At 42.8% G+C, this 17,788-nt stretch overlaps 2 protein-coding genes across 5 annotated transcripts in view; both read right to left on the bottom strand.

Annotated features, from left to right (window-relative positions):
- The window catches only part of LOC119442167 (collagen alpha-1(III) chain-like), an 81,969-nt gene extending 77,270 nt beyond the window's left edge, over nt 1–4,699 (bottom strand). For all 4 annotated transcript variants that reach the window (XM_037706928.2, XM_037706930.2, XM_037706929.2 and 1 more), the window contains exons 1-2: nt 4,357–4,699; nt 3,996–4,112 (exon numbers count right to left, since the gene is read on the bottom strand). In XM_037706928.2, coding sequence (XP_037562856.1) covers nt 3,996–4,112 — 117 coding nt within the window. In that variant the 5' untranslated portion in view covers nt 4,357–4,699. The remainder of the gene's footprint in view (nt 1–3,995; nt 4,113–4,356) is intronic.
- A 1,292-nt stretch (nt 4,700–5,991) lies between these two features.
- On the bottom strand, nt 5,992–17,697 carry LOC119442168 (ras-related protein Rab-18). The gene is made up of 7 exons (XM_037706931.2): nt 17,484–17,697; nt 15,092–15,147; nt 13,805–13,866; nt 13,058–13,130; nt 12,004–12,122; nt 7,125–7,253; nt 5,992–6,522 (listed from the first exon to the last, which is right to left on the bottom strand). The coding sequence occupies exons 1-7, from the start codon at nt 17,552–17,554 to the stop codon at nt 6,427–6,429; spliced, it is 606 nt and encodes a 201-aa protein (XP_037562859.1). The 5' UTR covers nt 17,555–17,697; the 3' UTR covers nt 5,992–6,426.
- Nucleotides 17,698–17,788: the final 91 nt, after the last annotated feature.

Raw genomic sequence — 17,788 nt, 5'->3', positions numbered from 1 at the left:
ACTACCGCAAAAGGAACCTCAGATTTCGCTTGTGTATAGGTTGCGCACCCCAACCTTAGGTAGTTTGTGGAATGGGCTATTTTCCAGAGAGGAATGCAACATGTTCAGTTTATCTGCATCAAGCCACAGCCGGAGTAGTACATCAGTCCATTTTGTACTTGCCAGTGTCACATGTATCAGCCTCTATGAGTCTGTATAGTAGTTTATTTTGTGAGGACAAGGAGGTTAGCCTTTGCAAAGTAGCCTGAGACTTAAGAAGTAACTTTTTATCTGTCATATCTACCCTTATTTATTGTACCTACACCTCAACATTTAGTGCAGAACCAAGAAATAAGAGCTGCAGGCATTACACTACTTTGTGTGGTGGTCAGTCGGTAATACCATTGTTTGCTTCCACACATTATACAGTTGAACGTCTCTACAACGGGATGACCTTTATAACGATGGAATAATTATGTCCCAATTATATTGTGAGTGGTGCGGTGCCCAGCCTTTACAACGAAGTGACCTGTCTAATGAACAATTTTGGAGGCCTCAAGCACTTCGTCTGTATCGACATTCGACTGTATCTGCAGTTGACATGTTACACAGTACAAAAAAAAAAAAAAAAAGAATCAGTAATATGCTTGCTTTGGAGGATAACAAAATGCAATAACCAACAAGCACCCCAAAAATGTCAAGTACTTTTTTATAAAGAGCACTAAATCCAACTCTAGAAAGCTCTGGAACAAATGTGGCAGAGGAATTGGACCAAAGCACATGAAATGGACACCACGTGATGTAAGGTGTACTCACTGGGCCTCTATGATTATCCATCCCTGACAGTCGCGGACTGCCCGAGACAGTGCTTTCAGCAAATGAGCATTACGTGTGCAGCTTCTCAGACAGTCCGGGACTGTCAGAGATGGATAATCGAAGAGGCCCACTGTTCTGTTCATCTGCAGAATGTTTCTTTATCCTTTCAAAATGTATGCCTGTTGTGACAATGTTATATATATATATATATATATATATATATATATGTGTGTGTGTGTGTGAACGAGAAGAAAGGGAACCGAGGGACCCGATTTTTAATAAGCATATCATAATGAGCCAACAAACAATAACACCAAGGACAACATAGGGGAAAATTACTTGTACTTAATAATTGCATTAAAGAAATGATAAATTAATGAAAATGAAAATGGATGAAAAAACTGCTGTCCGCAGGTGGGGAACGAACCCACGTTTTCGCATTACGCGTGCGATGCTCTCACCATTGAGCTACCGCGGAACCGTTTTCCCATCCACTTTCTGGGGTATTTATGTTTTACAACTAGAACTAACCCTGGGAGTGTTATCCAGCGCCACCACTCACAAACCATAGGGCGGATGTGGAACATCCTTTCTGCCACAGGCGTCACGAGCACGTGATCTTTTTGGGCGATGGCAACTGGTCAATAAACCCACATATGCTACCTGAAGGCATCATTGTTGCCGGATTCGAGCCCTCGTTATGTATATACATATATATATATTTTTTTTTCTGTCCTTACCAAAACAAATGAACAATATGTTATAAGCGAACTATCAGCGCTATACAGGATGTCCCAGTTAACTTGGACCAAGATTTTAAAAAAGACCAAGAGCTCGAGAGAAATCATACCAACTGCATAGTAGCGACAGTCGTGTGTACTTACAGCCAGCATTTTTTTCATCACGAAGTATTAATTAATTAATTGCTTTTAATTAGTGAACTTTTTAATTATTGCTTGAATCGCAAGCATGCAAATTACAAAGTTGTAGGGCACCTCAAAAAAAACCTCCGAATCAAGCATTTATTTCGTGGTGAAGTGTGCCTGGTTGTTTTTTTCTAAGAAAAAACAAAAGCCTGCGAAATATGCAGGCTTTTGATAGATGCGCGCTCGCGCTACTCAAGCGCCTCCAAGCAACCTTTGAAAGATATACGAATGCATTCGTTTATCACTGCATCGTACAAGGCTTCGTCATGTAGGATGGCTCCGATAAGCATCAGATCTGCCCCGTCACAGTTTCCCGGCTTCAAAATCCCCCCTTACGGCTCCACTACACTTATCAATGCGTCAACGACGTGTTCTCATGATGCCGCGAGCATCAAATAGCGTGAAGCCCTGTATCGAGCTGCCGCCACTAGTAAAGCCGTGTAACCGTGGCTATTCGCTTGGAGGCGCTTGAGTAGCAGCGCGTGAGCACGCATCTATTTCGTATGTCCATGTCCAAGTGCATACCTGATCGACGTGACCTTGAAATTTGAATGCAGTCTCCTTAAACCATTTCTTAAATTCAGTTATTGCGTAAATAAATATTTGGACCGCAGGTCAGGAGTCAGTGGGGTGTCAAAGGCTTGTTGCTTCTCAGTCTCGATGACACATTTCGAAAGTCCCGACTGGAGATTAACTCTGAGGCCAAAACTACAACAACTGATGACATGAGCAAAATAACACAATGCCACCTATGAGATTTGAACAACTTCACTTTCCCTTTACATTTGCAGTGCTGCTATATAGGGCACCTGGTTTTTAGCTACCGTATGAACTATGTGGCGGTGGTGCTGTGACGTCGCTGTTGGCATTGATGTTGTCAATGCTTTAGACATTGTTTTCCACCAAACCAGCTTATTCTCGGCGCATACCACATTGCAGGTGTGCATCATGTTTAAGGCTTATCATCATCATTGTCACGTACACCTCCTTTGTGCCACCACCGCTGTTTTCACGAACTTGACAACAAAGAATTGACATGAACAAACTTAAATTCACAACAAAAATTTAGTGCCACAATCCACAATCACCAAGAGGGGAGGACGTAAAGGCAGGGCAAGTGCTATGCACCAAACACACGAGCACTACAATGACAAGCACGCCGCCAAGAACGATTCTATGCAATTCACTTAATGTAATGCTTGTCCACTATACTAATGGCGATTCTGCCTTCCAAAATACATGTACAGGTGACACTGCTCTCAGAGTCTGTGTGGCCTTACACTAATTGCCTAGCACTGTTGTTGCACGATAGCTCAGTGGTTACAGAGGTGGCCTAGCGATGACAGAAGTTGTCGTGTGCTGTCGACGACGACAACAGTCGTTAGTGTAATGGAATATGTGGACAGATGGGACTGATATACAAGGTAAACCCGATTTTGAGTACTTTTACTGCTTACAGTAAAAGCATGACAGAATTATGTAATAAACCTGGGATTCACTTCGCTACAAGCAATATTTGATATGTTAATGCTCATTATAAAGTCCAGCTGTAGTGCCCAATGTATTTCATTTCATTACACTTATTACACTATGTGTTTCGCTGGCTAATAGAGCCAGCTACTGCTGTTGGAACCATATGTCATGCATTAAGCTTCCAAAACAATGTGGCATTTTGTTGTCTGTCTTCCTCTCTGTGGTGTCTGTTCTGTGCAAAAAAGTTTACTACCTTAAGTTGCCTGACGTAACTATCTACAGTAATTCACGGCATATATCTTGTTGACGTTCCTAGAGCATGTCTTAATCAAAATTACGCTTTCAAACAACTGTAGCAGTCGAAATCGGCATTCTGTTCGAAAATGTTAGCCACTAGCTGCCACTGTAAACACTTTTTTTTTTTTTTTTCATTCGTAAAATGAGCCTGAAGCATGTGTGTGAAGCACGCACGTTATACGTACAGTTCCTTAAGTGGTCACTGAGGTGCACTGGCATACACCATACCGAAGTCCTGTATATGCTAAAGTAATGCATAAAATGCAAAGATAATCAGGCGACATAGCTAAGCAACGTCTTGTATCACACGCCCATGTGTTGCCTGCAAGCTCCGATTAGCGGCTTGTTTTAATCGTTGTTTGAGTGCAGTGACACACGCGAAATTCGCACTAGCGCCATTGAAAACAATCTCTTTCAGACAAAGTCAACGAGGCCGAGGACTTCTCTTTTCTCCCCCGTCTTCAAGTTAACCGGGAGAGAGCAACCAACCAGAAGCTTACGTACCTCCTGAGCCGGCACAGCACCAGGTCCTAGTCGATCAAAAACGCTCGGTCTTCTGGGGCCGTCGCCGCTTTCCTTTACATTCTCCACTGTTACCTTGCGTTGAACTTTACTTGACATCTATAATGCGCGATGACAAATGGAACACTGATTTTAGAACCGCTCGTGAGCACAAGCCAAAGCGACTTCGAACAAGTCGCCACCAAGCAAGATAATTGTGAATACTGAACAGTTGTCATCCACGAATCCGGGAATAGATGTACATGAATTATGAATAGTAATCGACCCGATTATTGCACCAGTTCGGCCACATTAGACGTTGATCTCAGTGTGACGGAGGTTTGAGAACTGTGGCGTGCTTCACCTTCGATCGTTGCAGCCGCCGAGTTCATCACATGGCGTTGTTCCTTCGAGGTGAAGGAAAATATTATTACACAAAAATCTTGACTAATGCAAACAGGTGAAGGTGGTTACGGGTACTGTTTCACGTTAATCATGAAGAAGGTTACAAGTAAACACGGCACACGAAAATACAGATAGACGACGCCATGAGATCGCCGCCAAATATGTCTAGCCTGGCGGTCTCTGGCGGACTAACCTGTTAAAGTCTCTTTTTAATCATTAATTTGCCAGTATCAACCATCGGAGCTGTAAGTTTTATGATATAAGCCATATTGCTGGTCGGATTCATTAAAAAGAAAGCATTTCGAACACGAAGCTTAACATGCTGAATCACGTTATCACCGCGAATTTTTGAACTTCCGGCAAGGCAACGCCGGCTAGGCAATTCCTCATTTTCGGGTGGGACAAACTTACAAGGAGTTGCGTTACAGTGTACTAGAAGGGTAGTACACTGTAGTTGCGTTGCACGTTATTCGAAAGGTGCAGTAAGCTGTTTCCACTTGCAAACCTACGTTTTCTCAACTAGAACGATTGCGCAACGCGCTCGCTTCACGTGGCCACGCGCCCAAGACGCGCCGTTTAGTAAGCAAGGGCGCACCGCCCACCGTAATCGTGACTTCCTTGAAACACAGGCCGACGTTTCCTTATGGTGTGTGTACCTCTAAAGAATGGAAAAACCGCTTAATGTGTCGTACGACGTGTCGGTTACCAGGAAATCCAGCCGGTTGATCGCACGTCTCGGCTCCCACAATCCAAGAAACTTCAAGATAAAGGAAAAGTAGATGTACAGTCGAGAGCAAATGTTAGTGAACCAGAGGTGGTGGTGGTTGTTGCCTCAGAACATGGCTCGTACCCACGAGGGGGACTGGCCACACTGGATGAATTGAAACATACTCCCAACAGGGTACAAAATGGGTAAAGGCGAACAATCAAAATGAAGCGTTTGACAACTCCTAACACAGATTTTGAGAGGGCCTATACATAAACTAAAGGTGTACATAAACCAAAGATTCCGGCTTTTTTTTTTTTTCTTTTTACTTTGAAACCTAGACATAAAGGCTGAAATAAAGTGGTACCGCCTACGTGTGCCAGTTCCACCACCGTCGAGCATTAAGACAATCTCACGTTTCGCGACTGTGCTAGAAGAAATTATGAACTTCTGCTAATGCCATATATAGACTCCAGACTTTTGATCTCGACTGCACAGCTGTCCACTGATGCTGGCAAGGATGCATTTCAGTTGCGGTCGATGCTTGCAGAGCTGCTGGCAATCTTACACGGTTGCCACACAGCCACTTTCGATCGCGATCGAGTCCGATCTCCCTAAGCCATCCGGCAGTTTTTTAAACCACACTAAATGATCAAATGTATAGATACCCCAGCCACCTTACTGTCGACAGATCCACATTAGTCATACAGAGTTTTAAAATGTGCAGAAAGCTGACAAAGTGTAACTGAAGAGTACTTTCATTCAACAAAAGCAATTAACAAGAAAAGATTGTCAACTTCATTGCTCAAGAAAAAGATGTCAATAGACAACCACCAGTTCGCATATTGGAGTTCTTGCTCAATAATAAGTGTTTCAAGTACTCAGAAAACCACCGATGAAGTGTTTATTATCATGAAATGAAGCCACGCAAGTCTGCGCAGCAGCAGCAAGCTGATTAGTACGTTTTTTTTTTTTTTTTAAGGAAGAAGAAAACTAACAGACAACTTGTATTAACAAACGGATGTAATTCAAAGAGCTTAAATTCTTTGGCAAGTTCTTTTAATATCATTGTATGCCAGTGCAGTAAACAAGGACTAAACAAGGCTAAACAAAGCAGGTAAAATACATCAAGCTTTCTTACTTTTCATATATTAAAAATGTGTACGTGCCAAAACTCTAGCAGTACGCAGCTGTATGCTTTTGGACCCGCCACAAAATGAACGGTGCACTGCTACAGTTTTGGCCGCAGTTGTTAAATATACATTTGCTCGTGCACAACAGTCTATACAGCTGCAGCATGAAAACACCAACAAACAGCCAGTGTTAGCAGTAGCACCAGCTGCCAGCCTTTGATGCTTGTTCACCGAGCCGAATTGCATCGGTGCGGAGGTTCTCCCACAGACCGGGTGTCTGGATGATCTGAAACATGTTTAAAAAAAGAAGTGTAAGTGAGCATGAATGTATACTATTTATTCTTTACAGTAAAATAAACTGTACAAATAACATTCATTGTGTACTATTACTTTTGATTATTTTATAAACATCTTTTTAAAAAAGGTCAGCATTTTTTCTGCAGGAGAAAAAAAGATTTTTTGGAAGCTTCATTTAGCCATGTGAATAGAAATATTCCTATCATTAGAGAATAATTCTCTAAAAGTAAAAAGCCTAAAACCTTTAGAGCAGCATAACCTAAGCGGATGCACCAAAAGCTACCCGATTCATCCCAGAAAAAGCTAAATTCTTCGTGGTTAAGGAATGTGCTCTTACTCTGCACAGATTCATATATTGCATAATCTAAAATTTTGTGTCATTATATAAACATTCGGTTTTCTCTTTGGCTGCATTAAAGTTCTTGAGGTTAGGTATTGCCACGCTACGAGTGTTCATAAGCTCCTTAACAAAGTGTTTTGGTTTTGCCAGGCGAGAACAAGGTGTATAAAATAGCCATGTATGGCTCTGGGAGGGCAGCTGTAGTACAAGTGTACAGAAGTCCAAATTTGAGAGAAAGAATGACAAATCACCTTTTCTACAAGTTCCTCAAAAGCACATTGGACTCCATCTCTCGTCTTGGCACTGGCTTCAATGAAGAGCATGGAATGCTTCCGGGCATAGTTCATGCCCTGCTCCTTGGTCACCACACGATTTTCATGCTGAGCAAGGCAAACGAGAGTGAGGAAGCAGGTTTGAACAAATTTGTCAATGTTCATCACTGGCATATTGATGGGAAACACACTATAGAAATAAATACAGGAGATAGTGTGACCACTTGTAGAGTTTGGTAGAGGTGGGAGTGTTTCAAGTTATAAAATCAAAAAGTCAGATTTTCCACAGTTTTGTTCTTGCGGGCAAGCAGGGTGTAGAATAAATAATTCGTACAAGTCAAGACAGATGTGCAAGAAAAATACTATATCCAAATGAAATATAGTATACACCACTTATAACGTAACCGTTTATAGTGCAGAACTGGCTACAACGCGGCCTTTTCCGACTCCCGTTTACCCTCCCGTAGAACTCCATGTATACGCATACCGCTTACAGTGCAGCTGCATGAGACGAAATACCGGTTACAATGCGGCTTCCGTGGGAAAATCCCGCCGACAAGAGCGGCAGCGAGCATGCTTCTCAATAAGGTGCGTGCTCCCGGCCGGCGTATGCATTATTCAATGCAATCAAACTCTCGTTAATTTGGACTTATTTGGTCACACATCGGTTAATTCGGACTACTTTCGGAGCTCGGTCAGCGAGGAGCACCGCAAATGTGCGATGCAAAAGAGCAGGAACGGCGCTAGCATTAAACCGAAACGAAGCGGCAGAGTCTGCATCGCCACAGCCATCAGTTAAATCGTACGTGAACGACAGCAACGCCGGAACGCTTCGAGCCTATTTGTGTCTTTAAAGCCTGTATTCTTGCATTTACCGCTGCACATAACACCGTCTTGGCCGCGGGCTTTCGTAACCGCATAGTCGTCCTCCACGATTCCGTCGATAGCAGCCGCGGTTTTCTCCGCAGCGGTTGCGGCGAAGAGTACTTTAGTTTTTACTCGGTACACGCGTCGTCCGCGTGCCTAAAAAACTGCATAGTCGCCATCGATGATTGCATAGATAGCGACCGCGGTTTCGACTGCAGTTCTTGCAGCGAATGGTAGTTAATTCGTCCAGACTTGGTGCATGCGTCGGGCGCGTGCCTTCAGCACCGCAAAGTTGCCGTTCATAATCGCGTCGATAGTGGTCACGGTTTTTTCCGCAGCGGTTGCGGCAAAGAGTTGTTTCGTTTTGACTAGGTGCAAAGTTGTCAAGCTTGAAGAGCACCGGCTACGTCGCGATTATGTTTTCACCAGCTCACTGGCGAAAACGTAATCGCGATGTGCACGCGATAGTACAAAGCGTGCCTAGATGCTTGGTCTACATGTTTTGCCTACGTGCAGGGCTTGAAAATCGTTGTTTTGGTTATAGTGCGGTACCGCTTATAGTGCAGATATTCGCGACTCCAGCGACTTACATTATAAGTGGTCTACACTGTAGTACCTATTTGCATAATGGGCATCAGCATATTAATTGTTCTTACATTTTCATAATGCAGAGGCCACAGAGGGACAAAATTACAAGGCTTTCATCTGTCACTGATAGACAAAACTGCACTAGAAAACACCGAATTATAAACTTTCAAGAAGCTGAAAAGACAACCAGTGAGTCTTAAGCACTTGACAAAATTTGAACAGTCGCAGCATACATGGTATCCCAGTGGCTACGGCATTGCACTGACGACCGTGAGGTCTTGGGTTCAATCTCGGTTGCAGCCGCCGCATTTTGATGGGGGCAAAATGCAAAAAGACTAGTTTACTTATGGTTAGGTGCACGTTAAGGAACCCAAGATGGACAAAATTAACGCAGAGTCCTCCACTATGGCATGCCTCATAATCAAATCATGGTTTTGGCAAGTAAAACCCAAGAGGTTTTTCTAATAGTCACAGTATATAAGTAAATGTATACCTCCTGCCATCATCCTACACAAATTTACAATCCTAATTTTCATAAAGAAAAGCAGAAAGATGCTGCATTCCCGTCTTTTCTGTCACTGAGTGTTTTAGTAGTGCTAGTCTCTACATGAAGTTCCAATATTTTATGTTAAATAATGCCTCAAACATGTTGTATATGACTATGACTACATACAGTCGAACAGTTCTGCAATGAACGCCTCTGCAAAATAAGCTTCATGAAGAAAGACTGGTTTTGTCCCGCCCGAATTCCTACCTTTGTATTGTGAACGCCTCTACAACGAAGACCACAACAACAAATTTGTCCGTACAACAAAGGAATTTAGGTATCCTGGACGGCTTATTTGTTGCTTTACAATGCACGCCGCGTACTGGTGCTGCCAATGCCCTCCAAACGGACATCACCGGTGCACTCTGCACTAGCACTAATGGCAGCTCTATCTATGCACTCGATGAGCATGCTAATATCAGAAGTAATCCTGCTACAATGATCCAGGAATCGGCCAACTCATACACTGCTTGTCATAAGGCATACGAATATGTATGACGCAATTGATGACGACGTGACGATGTAATCGTAACTGACCGACAAGGTCTTTAATACCCCTGACACATGGGCATTCTATCAAGTCCTTTAGGTAAGGGGACATCTACTGGAAAGGCGTTCAAGCACAGTGACACACAACAAAGGAGTATCTCCCTCCTGGCAAAGTTCTGTTGCGGGAAAGAAGATTGGGCATCTACTTTTCGAACGGAAAGGTGTGCTCTCGCATACAGCTTGCACAACTAATCAATAGAAGAAAACCTGTTACATAACTACGGTGCCCGCAAGTATCTTTTTTCCCTTCAAAAATTTTAAAATTTTTAGCGGTAATGCGACTTGTCGAACAGTGAAGATTTACTCTAGCTATACTTTCAAACGCCTGCACCACGTCGCTAGCGCCGCTATGTTCAATTCCGAATATGCGCATTATCATTAAAAATGTTTTTAGGTTTTACAATCACTAAATGGAATTAATCAACATGTACAGCTTTTTATAAATGTTTTCTCTCTTGCTTATTTAAACCTTTCCTTACCAATTTTCGGCCAAAAGTAATACAAAAATACAGATTTTTTTTATTTGCCTAATTAATTCTATGTATCTTGAAACAACCAAAATATATACCTAAAGGCACTTTATTTGCAAGATACACGCAAAACATTTTTTTGAAAATATAGAGAGGGTTGGCTTCACTGCACTGTATATTGGAGATTGTCCGACTTTCTGTAGTAATACCGCGCACAGTTTCCATCCTCTGTCACGGGTACCTTTATGCCAGGCGCGGCCGTGAAAACAAACCTAGGCGGCGGCGATCGGGGGTTCTTTACATCTATTGGCGTCCACTGCCTACACGTCGAGACGCTGTAGTCAGAATCCGATGATCCCGAGAAGATATGCCGCTCAGTGTCGTCGCTGCCACTCTCGGAAGAGAACCAAACTTATTCACTGTCCGAGTCCGGCAAAACGTCCACAAATAAACGTTTTTTCTACCACTTGTTTTTTCGAAGCGGAGCCATTGTAGGCACGCGCACACACAGAGGAGGACACCATTTTTAAATCCTAGTTGCCAGCATCGAAACGTTTTTCGGCAAAGATGTATACTTTGAGCACGTTTTTGTTTTTTACTGTGCCATCTGTTGAAGCCAAAGAGAATTAAGCAAAATTTATCAGGGTAGCTTGAAGGCAGCAGTGCACAAGCGCTTGTTTCAGCGTGGACAAGCCCAGCTCGTCTTCGGTGGGAGCGGTACAAACCATGTGGACGAGCTCAGCTCGTCTACGGTAGGGAAAAGGTTAACAAACAAGCTTTTTTTTTTTCTGCGTTCATCTGAGGAACCACTTAAAGAAGTTAGTGCGATGCCGTGTGTCATCGGCGCAACTCCTTTCTGCAAAGGGTCCTTTGGAGTAACAAAAGGGGTTTCCTGCAAAAGACTTTACTTTTGCCTGTGGGTCAGGGGTATTAAGCCACCAAGTGCAGAAAGGACGCGCAATCAACAGTGAGGAAGCCGCAATGGGCGATGTCAGCTTTACTTTGCGCAGCTCATACTTTTCTTTACGAAGCATGCCGTGAACCTCGGTGCAATAAGGTTGGCTGCAGTCGCACATTCTGTCAGACGAAGTGTGCATAATCAATTACAGACTTATTTCGTTAAGTCTCTCTTGAATTCATGGTAAATAAAGGCGTTCTTTTGTGCTTAGCCTCCTATATTGTGAACAGCACGGTGCGTAACCTTTACAACAAAGCGACTTGCATAATGAAGGATTTTGAAAATCCCAAGCCCTATGTTATAAAGGTGTTTCATTGCACGCAGATATGGCATTGTGCTGCCGAGAACAGGGTCGTCGGTTCAGTTCCCAGCCTAGGTAATCGCATTCTGGGAGGGATAGAATGCTAAAGTGCTTGTGTAGTTAAATTTAGCAGCACTTTAAATTTAAACCAAGTGGCAATGACATTGTGCTGCCAAGCACAAGGTGGTGGGTCCAATTACCAGTCATGGTAACTGCATTCTGACAAAGATGGAATGCTAAACTGCTTGTGTAGTCCTATTTTGCAAATAGTAGCAGAACTAATGACAATTACAGTAGACTCTCCTTCATGCAAATATGAAGACATCTTGCAAATCTGTTCCCTCCAATGAAAGTTTGCCTTAGCAGAAGTTCATCTCAGAAAAGGTACCCTGCATGTATGGGAAACTGAACAATGGTATTCAGCTTAGCACTGTTCAGCTTAAGAGAAAATCTGTCATACACAGCAATGCAATTTCTGCAGATCACAGATACCTCTCACCTCCACGGGCAAGTGCAGAAACAGTGTAAGGAGCACTTTGCTGCTCCAATGGCTTTCATTCATCCATCATTTCACCCACCTTGTCAATTTTGTTGCCCACGAGCATTTTGACGACATTGTTCCGTGTACAGTACGTCTCCAGCTCAGCGAGCCAGTGGTCTAGCTTCTGGAACGTGCTGTAGTTGCAGACATCGTACACTGCACTTGTGTGCACATGCAAACAAGAGAGACAGAGCACACACCTTAGAGATACTTTACTTGAAAGTACAGTTCTTGGCACTACAAGCTGGCAGGCAAGAGGATTGCCCACAGATTATCAAGTTCAGTGACATTTTTGCTACCATTTCTCGAACCTGCACAAAGTGAGAACATGATGCAATATGCTTCAGCAGGGAATAAGTTACGCCTTGGAGAAGCTACACATTTCTCCTCTTTGGCAGTTATGTGAATTTTCATATACTCTGGTGCGTGCTTGATCACTGAAGCAGATACAGCAGTAGCCATTCGAGCCACGATTCCTGCCGCAGAGAAATACAAAATTTAGGTCTGACCACTACATTCTGCAATATGTGGGAGGCTATGAGAACTCACTACAAATAATGCATAGCCATCTGCACAATAATATAGCCTAGCTTGTAGAGAAAGTTGCAAATAAAGACAAACTAGTAACTTTGTAAAGTAATATTGATCAAGAGAATGACTTATTTGCAGTTTATACTGAAGTACAACTCCTCCAATGTTGTGGCACCGAAGGACTTATCAACAAGCAACTTTCCCGAGTGAAACACAGTCCCTGCTCCAATTTACCGCAGCATGATCTCACAATCAGGACCATTTGCTGCAGTACTGTTACTGTCAGCCGACAGCGTTCCCAGCTTGACAACTTACTGTGACGCAAGCTGCAGACATGTTGAGGTTTGGACATGAAGTGCAGCTCAAAAAAGACATACAAAAATTTTGCAAACACTCTCTCTTGAACAGGTGCTATACCAACACTTGTGGACAATCAAGTAGCACTCATTCTTCCTGTTCTTGTTTGGGTGTGTCATTTTGGGGGCTATAAAGATCCTTCTTAACAGAAATGGAAGAGACTTCGTTAAACAGAAAGCAAAGCTGGTTCAACAGCAACATACCAAGGATTGCACCTTGAGCTCCTCTGTAATAACTTGGTGTGAGAGTGCGAAACCTTTCTGAACCTGCTGTATCCTGAAATTGAAATAAAACAGGAAATCTGAGATTGCACTGGGATCAACCTTGGCCCTTGACAGTGGGAGAGAGGCTGATCTGCGGTTCTTCGTCCATAGTAGGAGTGCGGCCAAGATTGTTGAGAGCTAAGAGCGCTGAATTCGGAGAACGCTACATAGTGGCAGTTTCCCTACCTAGGGAACTAGGGAAAGGAGAGGCTATTTAAGCGCATGTTTTGGGCCCTGCTGATTAGTCTAGAAGCTGAACCCATGCGCTGCTGAGAAGCCATCGGGGGGCGAGTGCCGTCCAGTATCGCCTGGGCCGCCTGGCCATGTCGGAACTCCGAGGAACTTGTTGACGTACGAGACGTCAAACCAGCGTCTGCAACGAAGCTCACGGTAGTTCACCTCAAGTTAGCTCAACCTGCTTGAGAGAAGACGTCCAATCTAGACTCCCGGGAAACCCAGCCCAGCAATTCGCATCCACCTCGACAAGATCGGCCACCAGCATTCTTCGGGAACGCTTTGTGCGTCGACTTCATGGTTTATGAACTTGCTGCTGCTGCCCGGCCACGCGTATCACTGACAACACACAGTAAAAGAACAGGTACACATGACTGATGTGCTAAGATATTCCAAATATCACTTTTCAAAAGAAAAGTGCAAAATAGGAGTACTCTTATAATGCAATCATACCCAAATGGCTAACTTTGCTTTGTTCCCATCTACAGTGAGAGTTTTAACTTTGAAGTCGACACCTGCAGAAAGAGAGAAAGGAAACAACAATCAGCTGTAAGGAAAGGCAACAGGCTAGCTCCTAATAAACAAACAATCAATAGATGATCATTTAAATTAGTCAGCTAGTTGCAGGCTACAGTTACACAGTAGGCTTGCAAGCTATTTTTAGCATTTTTTTTTCACAATATTTTCTGATCTTATATGACCCCTATTGCAGGAATTTGGCCTAGCACACCAATCGCCAATGCACAGACATACGTTGTCTATTGTTTGGCTCATGGCATGCTATTTGTCGAGATAAAAAGAAGAAACGTGGTATTATCAATATAACTTGTGAAAATAATCTTACCACAAATCACCACAACAATATAGATGCAAACTTAAAAAACATACAAGTCTACCTCCAAGGCAAATGTAGGTGAACGCATACAACCAACAGTACAACAATACACTAACTAAGGCTTAATTGTGAGAATGTACACTAGGCCCCTCCTTTTAACCCTCTGTGGTGCCACGTTGCCATTTGGTAATATACATTTCTTGAAATCATAAGAGATGTGCACTGTAGCTGCAATGCATTTCCAATGCACTGTCACACTACTCTCTCATAATGCCAGTCTTGCAATGATCATTATTTTTACATTTTTCTTTTTAGGATTAATGAATGACGGCTTATGAAAACAATGCATGAACTCCCATGACCTTCACCATGACCATAACTTTCTTTTTCTCTGTAACATTTTTGTGCTGTATGCTTCATAAAAATGTTAGTGAGCACATTTAGAAGCATTCAGGATAATTGGCTCTTAGGTACTTAGTATGAAATGCATGTGCAGTGTAACAGTGCCATGTTGCCAAGTGGTAAAACACCTAGACTTTGTTTCCTCATTGCCAGGTGCTTAAAATTAATATGCACATTTATTGAATGTAAAGAAGGATCAGTCTAAATTGGATTTAAAATAAATCAGGCCATACAGAGTTAAGAGAAACAAAGGAATCATGTAAATGTGTTAATCTTATCAGAAGCTAAGCTTAACAGACGGGTCTCTGAAACTAAACAAGGAGCCTCAAACTGTTCAGCTCGACAGAGTTTGCTCAAACAGTTGCCTGCCAGGTGTAGCTTGAAGTTCTCAACAGATAGCCGATTAGCATTGCACTATCACTGTTTACACCACGAAATGTCTGTGCAAGAAATTAGCACAGATTCCAACAGCCAAAACAAACTTAATTAATAAAAATGCTCACCTATGGTAGCTGCCAAGTTCGGGTCGAACACATCATCTGTAAATCGAAGCAGTAAACTGGGGGGGGGGGGAAGACGAGTTGCATTAGTGCATACTAATGTCAATGGTGCTATGGCGACAGCACATCATGTAAACATGCAGAAGGCCACTCAAGTGACAGCTACCTACTTACTAGACGATTAGCCCAATTGTAATGTTTTATTAAAAAGCAGGCAGTGAAAGAATGATGCTACATTATGGCTGAATACAGGTTTAACCATCTGGGTTCTGTGTTGGCCTGGAATTTTTCATTAACGAGCAGTAGCACTGTCCTTTCTTCTAAAACATGTACCTTGCGTCTGTTAATTACACCTGCCGTGGTAGCCAGTGGCTATGGCATTGCCATAGCTGCTCAGGTCAAGGTGGCGAGTTCAATTCTGACCGCAGCTGCCGCATTTTGATGGGGCGAAATGCAATAATGCCTGTGTACTTTGATTTAGGTGCCATTTAAAGAACTCCACATGGTAAAATTTAATCCAGAGACTATGGTGTGCCTCATTTAATAAGATCATATTTTGGCACATAAAATACCAGAAATCAACTAATTAAACTGCTAACTATAGTATAACATAGGTGATTTGTTTTCTTTGAACAGAATTGCAGTCCTGTTTGTAAGCAGCATTTACATAAAAGCAAAGGTGCCATAAAGCAGATCTAGCAACACAGGAAGTTTCATTCCTACAAGACAACAGTACCTGAAACGCACAAGATGTGAACAGATGCTCTTTACTGGTAACATATAACATTTCCGATTCCCACAAGTGCACAGCACTAATAGTAATAATAATAATAGTAGTAATAATAAAGGGATGAAATTAGTACCTTGTAAGCACTTCCTTCAGGTGCAAGTAGCACCTCTTTTCAGACATTTCAGCATATTTACAGCACACCTTATAAAGCTCTTTTTTTTTTTTCACTGCAAGTTATACCTTTCTCTGATGCTACAAAGAGCGTTTTATGCCTACAATGCCAGCTCAGTTTGGTGGAACATGTGCAAAGGCTGGCACATACAAGAGGCAGAACTCATGCAGGCTTGCTTTATAGCTTGATGCAATACTTGAGTATATGATGATATTCTCTACCATGAATATATCTCCAGATTGAACATTTTTTCAATACTCATTTAGTTAGGAGGACAGGTGTTGCCTACTTCTGCCCCGGCTCTTCATTGTAGGCTGCCTTGCCAATTTTTCCTCTTGTCTTTCATTTCTTCATTCACCCGGCCCCTTCCTGAGTGTGGAAGTTCTTTAGTTTCCTCAGTAAATATTACCAATTTGCCTAGCATTCCATTCTTCTAAATGTCTGTACATCAGTGGCTGTGCTTATTCAACAATACATAGCAAATACAAAGCATTTTTCAAAGGGCCACTCCTGCAGGCATTGTTGTTAGCACATCCTAAAGTCTGTGAAGGTCTTTTTATATAAACACACACACACACAATCACGACAGTCGTGTTGAGTAATGCCACTAAAATCAACACTTTTATTTCTCTGCATATATAAGTAGCTCACATTTTTAGGCGATAATGATATGCTTGCGCTGCGCTTCGAACATTCCATATATGACATTATTGAAATGAATGGGAAATTTGAAAGTGCATTCGTTATATCGAGGATTTACGCAGCGTGCATGGCCATATTTAACTCATAATGGCCCGCTATAATAGCACTCTTTTCAGAAAATTATGCCATCCCTTTTAGGCACTCTGGTTTTCAGTTAAGCTATTATGTTATACGCGTTGCGCACACGTAAACCTCCAGAAAGGCATATACGTTGGCGAGAAAGTTTCGTTTCGTTGTTATGAAACTTGATTTTTAAATGACGGCGCTCTCTCTGCGTACAAAAGTACAACCATTTAATTTGTTTTACAAGAGACACGAAGGCACGATACGAATAATTTTGAAATCTCAAAACGAAAACAAAACTTCTCGATACGGTATCCGTTTCTAATACGAATCTGTTCGCGACACGGTCAACAGAAAACTGACATTAATTAAGCCACCGCGCGCAGTATCACCTGCTGCTCCTATGAGTCATGGCTAGAATGATCGACAGGCCACCGTTTGATGAGGAGAGTGGGGTGAACGGATGACATGCTAATTCGATCTCTAATCATGTCAAACAGTGGCGCACACATAGACATAACCAGCACATAAACAGCGAAGTTTGGCTATTGGGAAAGTCTCGTATTGTTTATGCTGTCTCTCATCCGAGCCACGCACGTCACGTTCTTCCGACGCACTTGGCAACAGCAATGAATCAAGCGTTAGGGCGCAACTATCACAAAATCCTTAGGCTTACCCGGAAGAAATAACTGATAAGGCAACATCGCGGTGACTTGCCATTCGCTCACCTTGATTTCCCGACGTTGCTCTCTCCTATGATGAGGATTTTAAGCGTCGTGAGCACTCCGTCTTCGTCCATGGCCTCTGGTCAGTGCGCGAATTTTTCGGGAGGCGCCGATGTAAACATGCGTGCGTTCAGTGGGAAGGGCGAGCAGCTGATACGAGCGTACGCGAGGGGTCGCTGAAGTCGCCACAATAAAAACACGTTTATTGGAAGAGTATGGTCACAAGTGGTCACAAGGCACTAAACCAGCACCACGTGGTTAGCATATTTGCCCAATGCCTCTGATCTGCCAATATCTGCAGATAAAAA

This window comes from Dermacentor silvarum, chromosome 2 (assembly GCF_013339745.2).
Source record: "Dermacentor silvarum isolate Dsil-2018 chromosome 2, BIME_Dsil_1.4, whole genome shotgun sequence".
NCBI classification, from domain to species: domain Eukaryota; kingdom Metazoa; phylum Arthropoda; class Arachnida; order Ixodida; family Ixodidae; genus Dermacentor; species Dermacentor silvarum.
This window is presented reverse-complemented; position numbering and strand designations above follow the sequence as displayed.